The sequence below is a fragment of the Camelus ferus genome, chromosome X (genome assembly GCF_009834535.1).
Source record: "Camelus ferus isolate YT-003-E chromosome X, BCGSAC_Cfer_1.0, whole genome shotgun sequence".
NCBI lineage: Eukaryota > Metazoa > Chordata > Mammalia > Artiodactyla > Camelidae > Camelus > Camelus ferus.
In genome coordinates, this window is record NC_045732.1 from 93,298,369 (window position 1) to 93,309,739 (window position 11,371).

Sequence of the window (11,371 nt, forward strand, 5' to 3'; positions counted from 1 at the left end):
ATGCCAAAAGCACAGACAACAAAAGTAAAAACAGACAAACAGGACTGCATGAAACCAAAAAGCTTCTGTACAGCAAATGAAACAATCACCAGAGTGAAATGGCAACCTATGGAATAGGGGAAAATATTTGCAAATCATACATGTGATAAGAGGTTAATATCCAAAATATATAAGGAACTCAATAGCAAAAAAAAAAAAAGAAGAAGAACATAAAATAACTGAATTTTAAAATGGGCAAAGGATCTGAATAGATATTGCTCAAAAGACATACAAATGACCAACAGGTATATGAAAAGGTGCTCACCATCACTAATCATTAGGGAAATGCCAATCAAAATCACAATGAAATATCACCTCACACCTGTTAGAATGGCTATTATCAAAAAGTCAAGAGATAACAAGTATTGGTGAGGATGTGGAGAAAAAAGAGTCCTTGCACACTGTTGGTGGAAATGTAAATTGGTAGAGTCATTATGGAAAATAGTATGGAGGTTTCTCAAGAAAATTAAAAATAGAACTACCCTATGATGCAGCAATCTCATTTCTGGGTACATACCCAAAGGAAAAGAAATTGAACCCAGAGAACATTATGCTAAATGAAATAAGCCAGACACAGAAAGACAAATACTGCATGATCTCACTTATATGTGGAATCTAAGAGTTGAAGTTATAGAAGCATAGAGTTCAATGGTGGTTGCCAGGAGTTGGGGTTTGGGGGAAATAGGGAGATGTCGGTCAAAGGGCACAAAGATTCAGTTAGGCAAGATGAATAAGTTCTTGAGATCCAATATACAGCATGATGACTATAGTTAACACTACTGTAATGATACTTGAAATGTGCTAAGAGGGTAGATCTTCAGTGTTCTCCCCACAAAAGGGGGGGAGGGGCAACTATGTGAGGTGAAGGATATGTTAATTAGCTTGATCTTGACGATCATTTCACAATGTAAACATATATCAAAATTTCAAGTTATACACCTTAAATACAATTTTTATTTGTCGGTTATACCTCAACAAAACTGAAAAAATAAGGCAAAATAAAATAAACACAGAAATAGAGGAGAGGGGAAAAGAAAATGATAACTAGCACCAGGTTAAAGACGTATAAAAGAACGACATTAATAATAATAATAATAGGAACAATACCTCACCGTTAGAGAGTTTAGAAAGGCTTTTTTCTCCTCTCCTACTTTAACCCCAATTCCTCATCTTTCCCAACTCCCAACAAAGAAATCCCACTTACATATCCTGTTATTATCATAAAACCAAAGATGTCTGTTCACCATTCAAGAAGCAATGGTTGAGCGCCGACTTAGTGTTAGGCATTGGGAATTCTGTGATGAATAAAATAGGGCTCCTTCCTTCCATGAGCTCAGACTAGTGGAGAATAAAAACACAAAGACAAGTAAAGTCCAGTAGGTATTAAGTGCTTATCCGTGTCTGTTCCAAGTCGGGAGGTGGAAGGGAAAGTGGGAGACCAGGGCACCTTGTGAAGGGACCTGAGGGAGAGTGAGAATGTAAAGGAGTAGGATTTATAAGGGATTGGTGCGGATGGATTGAATAAAGGATGCAGATGGGCACAAAGAAGATAGAAAATGCTTAACTGGGTCTGTTCAGAAGCGGGATGAGAGATGAAAAGGACTCTGAAGGCAGGTGGGATCCTCGGTGCGAAGGTGAAGGTGCGTCCGCATCACTCATCTACTCCGGGTTCCTGTCCAGGAGGCTAGGTCTCGGCTCGTCGCTCCGGCAGCGGCGCGAGAGGCGGCCGCGCCACGCAGACGAGGAAGCAGAAGCGGAGGGGGCGCCCCGCGGCGCCGAGGGCTGCTCTTGCGAAAGCCGCCGCGAGCCGCGAGCGGAGCCGCAGGGCTGGTTTCGGGAGCCTCGGCTGAGGCCACCTTACTGATGGCCGAGGCCAGTCCGGTCTCCCGGCCGAGAGCAAGGGTAGGAGGGAGAACGGCGGCCACGCTGGCTCGGGGCTCTGACGAACCGCGACGCTTCCTCCAGAGCCCGAGGCCTCCCCCTCCGGGCTGCAGGGCGGAACACTTGAGCCATCGGGGCTGCGAAAAGAGGGGGCGCTCTCGAACTGGTGCCTTGGCTTCCAAAATGCCGATGCCGCGTACCCGCACAAAGCAGAGGAAACCTTGGAAACGGTTCCAGGTGAGTCGAGCTAGCCCTTCCCACGCCTAGAGTGCGCTCCTGCCGACGACGGGAAGGGCTGTGCGCAACCATGGAAGTGAGCCACCGGGGCAACCGGGTCCCTGCATCCTTCCAGTTCCTCGGGAGCCTCTCTTGAGCCTAAGCTCAACAGGAGACCGTGTCCTTCCTCAGCCATGTGCTTGAAATAACCGAAGGGGAAGGGCGATGGGACACAGGACATATTTCACAAAGAGGCCATTTCAACAATACAGTCAATTCATAGTGTATACGTGTGTGTATATGTATGTGTGTGTGTGTGTGTGTGTATCACGTATTATACAATACATGGTTCGTACTATCATATATCTCTGTGTATATGTGTGTATATAATATATGTTTATAGTACAGGAATGGCTCAAGTTGAAGTACATATTTTTTAAATCTCTCCTGGATTAAAAAATATAAATAAAATGGGGAGAAAAGTGTAAAGTATTGAAAGTATTTCCCACAGAAGTGACAATATGTTTGTATTACAGTTGCAATATTTAATATAAAAAATGCAGGAGGCCGAGTTATGTTTTAACTACTGATAAACAACGAATTATATTTCTGGATAAGAATGTCCCATGCAGTATTTGGGACATATTTATACTAAATCATTATTTGTTGTTTATTTGAAATTCAAATATAAGTCAGGGTCCTGCATTTTATCTGCCAATGCAAGTTTATTTCCCATTCTTTAAAATAAACTAGATTAAAACGTTGGTGCATTTTTAAAATTTCAAATTTCTGTCCATTTTTTTCTTTTATGTAATACTTAATTTTAGTCATAAAATCATCATTGGCATTATGAAAATTTAAGGAATTCATAAAAGCCCAGAGTAAAAAGAACAAATCTAGTTACATCTCGTGAAGAAGAAATAATCAGGGTGAAGCTTCCCCCAGACATCCCTATGCACACAAGGATGAAGAAGAAAGGATGAATCGGGGCATGTATGCAGCAGGAGAATCTAATAAGACTAGAATCATACCACATACACTTTTTAAAAAATAAACACTATAACATTTAACATTTACTTCATTTAACAGAAGAAAAAGAAACAAAGGAGATTGAAAGAACTGCTGAACTTCAGGAAAATGTTCCTTGACCATGTGAGAAATTAGTTTCATAAAATTTTTTTCTTCTCCAGGGTACGCTGACCTTCCCAGCCTCTTACCTTGTCCCCAAGGCATAATGTTTCTTGAGACTCTCCCAAGATGCCCACTTATCATTAAGAACATCTACAAAATGTGCCAGCAAGTATGGTTAGGACAAGTGGGACGTGGTTCATTACCATGGGACCTCCTGTCCTGGACACTTCTGATGTCTTAGTCCTCAGTGCTCAGAAATTTGAGATCAGAACTAGGTAAGCAAAGTGAAGGATCAAGTTAGAGAAACTCACAGGCAAGGATGAAGGGAAGAGACCAAAGTATGTGTGGGAGCAGGACTTATAATGAGAAATAACAGGGTAGAACAGTGGCATCCTACGATTGTTAGCTTTAGGTGTGCTTTTGATTACATTCTTCTGTTACAGAGAATGAACATTGGCAAAGGATGCAAATTTGCAGCTGCAGTCTGAGTCTATTCCACAGACCTGTTTTAGATAGCCAGTAAGCCTTTCGATAAAACATATTTCAATTAGTTGCCAGCACTTAAAGAATGGAAGGTTGCATATAAACATTTTGATTTGGGGCCAGTCTTGAAAAACTGAAAAATCTGGCAGTCCAGGCCCAACATTCCTGCCCAGCAACACTGGGTTGGAGCTGAGCACTGGCCATCCCCTTTGGAAGAGACATATCCTTCCCCAGTTTGCCAGTCCCCACCCTCCTTGCTGTTCTCATGTTACCTGCCTGGCCTTGTCAGCATTTAAGTTTGTAACACTGATCATTTAAAAATGTTTTTTGGTTATGCAAAATGTCAAACATATACAAAAACAGAATCATAGGATGAACCCCCTGTACTCATCAGTCAGTTTCAGCAATTATTCATAGCCAACGCTGTTTCAGCAGTACCCTAATCAATTCTCAAACACACTTGCATCTGGATCTAGATTATTTAGGTGCAAATCTAGCCATCACATCATCTCATCTGTAAATATTTCAGTGTGGATCTCTAAAAGAACCAGAATGTGTGATTCTTAATCAGGCCTCTTTCCATTATGCCATATGTTCTACAGGTAATACACCATGGTGAGAAGGATGTGTTACGGAGTAACAGTAGTACACATTTCTGAGGTCTTCTTCTGTGGCTAGACATTGTGCTAGGTACTTGTGTATGTTATGTCATTTATTCCTCTCATCAATTCTATAACATTGATAGTGCCATTATTCCTGTCTTACATATAGTCTCCACACAGACGTCCTCCCTAATATATATGTGCATACATATACCTAAGCACATATTTATTTATATTATTTATGTATAACACATTTATGTATTACTTAAATATTTTATATATATATATATATATATATATATATATATATATATATATATATATATAATTGTATACAAGGACTAGAAGTAGTTCAGTTCTATTTTTTTTTCCTTTAGGAAATCATGTTCCCTGTGGTAATAGGAAATTCCCACAGGCTGGGGTTTACATATCCCATTTTCCACTCACAAAGACCCAACGTTCAAACCTTATTCTCCAAACATGGAAAAGGCAATAAAAACACACAGCTTCAAAATGTCTAGGACAAAGGTGTCCAAGTCCTGAAGTAACTTTAGAATGGCTGCCTCGACAAATAATTTTTTCAGGTTTACTGACCTGTATTCTGGCTTCAGTTACATACATGCATCTTGCAAGTTCTTTTCTGAGGGGAGAAAACCAGATATTCAGTGTTTGGAGTTGAAGATGAAATGAAATACACCACATTGTGTTCATGCTTGCTTTTAAATACCTGCCCCATGACGCTTCTCCCCCAGTACATTATTTTGTAATATCCAGACTGAGGCCTTGCTTTAGCAATGGTTTCCCTCCACACTAAATTTAAGGGGCCCTAAAACTCAGGATTCCAGATAAATGGTACTTTTTGCACAATTTTTTAAAAAATCACAATTAAGGATTATGAACAAGTTATCAAAATTGTAAATAAAAACAGGATCTGACCCTCCACTTGCACAATTGGCCATGCCTTACTGTCCTCACCCTGATCACCACCCTGGTTCAAATCAAACGCTGTTTACAAAAACCCAGCATCAGGCCAGACTTTCCCCACTTGAGTCATTTTAATGCTGCATGAAAATATTTACCCTGGTGCCAGGAGGCATTGCCTCCACCCTGGGACCCAAGGGCAGGTTTTTATATAAAATATAAATTATATATATATATTTTTTAATGTTTGAGGCTGACAAAATTTATTAAAGGCATTCTCTTTATAGCATTTCTTAGTGGCCTTGGGACCTCCAGTTGACCTTGCACCAGGAAGGGAGGGAAGAGGCTCTAGAAGAGAGAATGAGGCCTGGGCCCAGTCAGTGCTTCCCAGTCAGTGCTCCCTGTGCGCTGTCTGAACATGCCGCTTACCTTGCTAAATTGTCCAAGCAGGGAATTCATTGTAAAATGCTCTTCTGCTCCTGTACCTCCAACGGGGTGAAAGTGGTGTGGCAAGGTGGCTGCTGCTGCCTGTCCCCAGGCTGCCTGGGTTTCAGCCCAGCGCCCTCGAGTTTCTCTTTGTTCATGCAGCCAGGAGCTCCACGCCAACGTGGCCTTTTGCTGGTGCTGCTACTATTGCTGCTCCTTCCTTAGTTAGGTTCAGACCATACCTCCTCCTCCTCCTCCTCCTCGTCTTTTGATGCAATCACCAAGATCACGAGAGGGTTTGCATCTGGAAAGGAAGAAAGGCAAATAGGTCAGGGCATTTGATGCCAGGGTTCAAGGGCAGGAGGAGGCCAGAGGACCTGAACTGAGAGCAGCAGAGGCAGGAGCTCTGTGCCCTGTCAGCTCTGCTACCCCAAGGAAAGGTCATTTCCTGGCATTCGCTAAAGCACTTGTCACCATCCAGGAACTGACCATGCAGTTATTCCCAGTCCCAGTTGACTCCCAGGTAACCGGTTTCATCATGGATGCACCCGGGTGCATTCCCTGTGCTCAGAGCTGTGGGTGGAGTTGTGCATCTCTGCAGACTGCACTGGAGTCCGCAGCAATCCCTGGTCGGGTCCACAAGCATAACCCGTGTCCAAGTCGGGTCCTCTTGGGATGTCTGGTTTGGGTGACAGCGTGTCAGCCTCAGGTTTATATATTTATAAAGAATTCTATATTGTTGTACAGAATATAAACATAATTAATACTGAAATATCATATATTTATAATATATAATTATCAAATTATTAAAATATATAAACATTAATTATGTAAATAAATTATAAATATTAAATATAGCACATGTTGTAATTTTATATTATAAATATTTTACATGTTATTTACAAATATATTTTTATATATAAAATATAATTTTTTTAATTTTGAGGCTGACAAGATTTATTAAAGACGTTCTCTTTATAACATAACTTATTAGTGCACATGATTCTAAGAGCAATTATATTTTCACCATCCACTCAAATACTGTACAATAATCTATTGGGAGTGAGAGAGAAGCAAGATGGCACAGTAGAAGGACGCTCTTAGCTCACCCTCTACCATAAACACACCAAAACTCACATTTACGGACCCACTCAGCCAACCAGAGTACCTGCCGAACGCCGACAGAACATCGTCCTCTTCGAAAGTCAAAGATGCCAAAAATCTGGTAGGAGAAAAGGAAAAAAGAAAGAAGAAAAAGCAAAACAGTGTGGGACCGGTCCTGCGGGGAGGGAGCAGCAAAGAGGACTGGTGCTCGTTTGCTGGGTCTCCCCTCTCCAGTGGAGAGGCCAGGGGGATGGAAGGGGAGCCTCTGAGGCTCAGATCTACCCGGAGCACCCCTTGACTGACAGAACTAAGTTAAACGGGCACAAAGGGTCCCCATGACACCCAGCCCGAGACACGGGCCAGCAGCCAGGGGCCGGGACAGGCTGCCCGAGTCGGGCGGAGGACTGGGGCGGCTGCACTGAGGCAGCCCCGGGGGACTGCAGGGTGCTGCATGCCATGGCTGGGAGGGGATACGGAGCAGAACAACCTCGGTCCCCCATAAATTGTGAAAAAAATCAAAGAAACATGGCTGGGGTGCCCTGTGGGGAGGGGCGCTGTAGCCTTTGTCTCCTCAGACCCGCAGGGCCGTTACTGGCACTTCTAGCGAGAAGAGAGGTGGGGCACAGCCACAGCTGCCATCTCCTCCTGTGCGCAGCACCCGGGCAGGGGCGGGGCGGAGGCCTGAATCCGCACCTGGGGGCTCCGCAACCTCCTGGGCAGGACTGAGACTTGTTTACAGCCCGAGGCAGATAGGATCTTTCTGCCCTGGCACCTCAGAGAACTCGTGCTGCCAAGACAAATAAGGAGCTGAGATTTGGCACAGAGCTGGGGCAGGGCCATTCCACGGTGTTCCCCGAGCCCACCTACAGAGTGCTGACCTGGGCGGAGCAGGCAGCTGCACAGAGCAGCGGAGCAACCGGCCGCCGGGAGAGGGCAGGCGGCAACCCGCCTTCCTGGCAGGAATGCAGCACCTGACCACGGTGCTGGGAGGGGGCGCGATCTGCCCACCTGCCATGCCTGAGCACAGCATCTGACTGCATCATCGGGAGGGGGAGTGACCCGCCCGCCCACTGGCCACAGTGCCAGAGAGATATGAGCAATATGAAGAAGCAGAGGAACCACTCCCAATGAAAATATCAAGAGAAATCCCCTGAAAGCATGATCAAGGAAATAGACATTGATGGCCTACTAGATCAAGATTTCAAAAAAGGAGTGATCCAAGTACTGAAGGAACTTAAAGAAATAGTGTTTAGAGATATAAAATATGTCCAAAATGGGGGGGGGAGGGACTGGGATTTCAAAATGTAGAATAGATAAACAAGATTGCACTGTGTTGCACAGGGAAATATATACAGGATCTTGTGGTGGCTCACAGTGAAAGAGAATGTGACAATGAATATATGTATGTTCATGTATAACTGAAAAATTGTGCTCTACACTGGAATTTGACACAACATTGTAAAATGACTATAACTCAATAAAAAATGTTTATATACATAAAAAAGGTGTCAAAAATGAAATAGAAGCTATAAAGAAGAACCAAGTAGAATTAGTAAACTCATTTGCTGAGATGAGAGCTGACCGAAAGGCTGTACAAAGCAGGCTACATAATGCAGAGGAACAAATAAGTGAGCTAGAAGACAGGACAACAGAAAGCACCCAATCAGAACAGCTGAGAGAAAAACAAACAAACAAAAAAAACAATGAAAACAATATAAGGGACCTATGGGATAATATAAAGCATGCCAATCTACGCATAACAGGAGTTCCAGAAGGCGAAGAAAGAACCAAGGGGATTGAATAGGTATTTGAAGAAATCATGACTGAAAACTTCCCAAACCTAAAGAAGGAATCAGATATCCAAGTACAGGGGGCTCAGAGTGTCCCAAACAGGAAGAACCCAAACAGACCCACACCAAGACCTATCATAATCAAGATGGCCAGAGTCAAGGATAAAGAAATGATCCTAAAGGCAGCAAGAGAAAAACAAAGGGTGAGTTACAAGGCAACCCCCATAAGGCTCTCAGCTGATTTCTCTACACAAGCACTACAGGCCAGAAGGGAGTGGCAAGATGTATTCAAAGTCCTGAATGAAAAAAAGATGCAGCCTAGGATACTCCATCCAGCAAGGCTATCCTTTAGACTAGAAGGAGAGGTAAAGAACTTCATAGACAAGCAAAAACTAAGAGTTTAGCAACACTAAACCCATGGTAAAGGAAATATTGACAGTTCTACTCTAAATAGAAAAGAAGCAAGATGCTACAAAAATGAGAAACTCATAACTGGAAAGGTGATTAACTACCATGAATTACAAATAGAATAAACATGAAATTGTAAAAGAAGACATCTAAATCATTAAGAGTGGGAGAGGGAAGCAAGGAAAGCCACTGTGGAAAGCAGTATGGAGATTCCTCAAAAGACTAGGTATAGATTTACCATGTGACCCAGAAATCCCGCTCCTGGGCATATATCCAGAGGGAACCCTACTTCAAAGTGACACCTGTACCCCAGTGTTCATAGCAGCACTATTTACAATGACCAGGACATGGAAACAGCCTAGGTGTCCATCGACAGATGACTGGATGAAGAGGAGGTGGTGTGTTTGTGCAATGGAATACTATTCAGCTACAGAAATCAACGACATGATGCCATTTGCAGCAGCATGGATGTTCCTGGAGAGTGTCGTTCTGGGTGGGGGATACCGTGTGGGATCGCTCATGTGTGTATGTTCATGTATGGCTGAAAAATTGTGCCCTACACTGGAATTTGATACAACATTGTAAAATGACTATTACTCAATAAAAAATGTTAAAAAATAATAATAATCTATTGGGAGCATATATAGGTATAAATATATATAAAATTTTACAAAGCCACTAAACAGCTTCTGATCAAGGAAGTCATGAGTTTAGAAAGCTGAAGGGTGCATGTGGGGTGCTTGCAACTGAATGGGAGTTTATGTTGCAGCTCAGCCCAGTACACCTGACTTGGTGGGGTGCACGACCAGAAGAAGGAGTTTTGTTTGATTTTACAAGCTGATTTGGGCACAGAAAGGAAAGTGAGAAGATTTTATTCTAGTCCTGGAGAAGTTTGGAGATGTCTTTTGACCCAGCCTTCCATACCTGGCAACCACTAATCCTGAAGGAGCTAGTAATTAAACAGAAATGATTTGCTGGAGGCTACTTGCTTTGAGTGTTTGCAGTGATGCTGAAGTCAAAGCACTCCGTGCTACCTAGAGCTTTGAGAGCAAGATCTTGGGGCTGGATTTGCCCAGCACTCTGGGAGCTCAGATGCACTCTGCAAGAAATCAAATGTGTCCCTTGAGAAAGTCCAAGTGCTCCAGAATTTTAGTGATGAAGCCATGTCAGAGTACAAGTGTAGACCCCTGCCCAGGGCTTAATGCACCCAAGAACACTTACATAGGGTCCTGCCCAAAGTGTTGTAGTGAAGAAAAATGAGTTAATATTTGGAAAGTATTTAGAACAATGCCTGGTACATAGTAAGCATTACCCAAGTGTTAAAGAAATATATGTGAAATGAAAATGTTTGCCCAAATATTTTCAAAGATTTATCACTCTGGACAAAAGGCAATTTAGTGGTCTATGGGGGACAGTGTTCATAGGGTTATAGAAAAGGCAATAGTTTGTTGTTGTTTTGTTGCTGTTTTTGAAGGAGGAAACTCCTATAAGCTTGACAAGCTTCTTTTGAGCCTAAATTGATACAATTGTGAAATTGCAAGTCCTCCTGGACAATTCCTAAGAACTAAACTTGTGTAAATATCTAACCTTATGGATGTGGGCACCAATGTCCTAAATAAATAAATAAATAAATAAATAAATAAATAAATAAGGGACTTGTCCAATGCTCAGAACTAGCTGCTACCTAGCTCCCAGGCCTTCTGATTTTCCGATTAAGTGTAATGATAGAGGCCTTTAAATAAGTTACAAGAATCTTCAGGGGAAAATAAACACTGGGCAGAATTTGCTAGTCTGAGACTGAATATCTTGGCCTAGGCAAGAGAGACCTGTACTCGCGGCAAAATGGAGTGCTATTAGGACAAGTAAACACAGCTTCAAGCACAGGATTGGGCCCTGGTGAAAAAAAAAAAGTGGAGAGGGGCATTGTAGGGAAATTTACAGTGAGGACATACTTTCCATAAATTTCCATTCAAGATTCAGGATATCAGGCAGCTTACTTGACTTGGGCCTCCTTCTGCATGATACAGACTCATAATTACACAGCCTCCCCCACCCCTGCCCTCAATAAGCCAAATCATAGAGAAAAACCTTAGAGAGTCTGTCATGAGGAAGGATATAGAGACCCTTTTTAAGGGTGGACAACTCACAAATTCTTCATTTTTCTGAAGATTGTGGATGTACTCTGAAGTTTTTTTTAAATTTTTGTACGTATTTATAAATATTGGTTATTTGTTTTTTAATGTTTTGGGCACATTAAATGGAGAGGCTGATTCACTGAGTCTGTAGATCGCCAAGAGAGGCAGTACTGGAGACCAAGGTCTTCATGGTGATTCTGAGCAGAGAAAGGCCCCTGCCCCTTCCAGCATCCAG

At 42.6% G+C, this 11,371-nt stretch overlaps 1 protein-coding gene across 1 annotated transcript; it reads right to left on the reverse strand.

Annotated features, from left to right (window-relative positions):
- Positions 1-450: 450 nt before the first annotated feature.
- LOC116661893 (putative uncharacterized protein CXorf42) lies at positions 451-2,332 on the reverse strand. Its single transcript, XM_032474725.1, has 2 exons — positions 2,252-2,332; positions 451-2,167 (listed from the first exon to the last, which is right to left on the reverse strand). The coding sequence occupies exons 1-2, from the start codon at positions 2,330-2,332 to the stop codon at positions 1,724-1,726; spliced, it is 525 nt and encodes a 174-aa protein (XP_032330616.1). The 3' UTR covers positions 451-1,723.
- Positions 2,333-11,371: the final 9,039 nt, after the last annotated feature.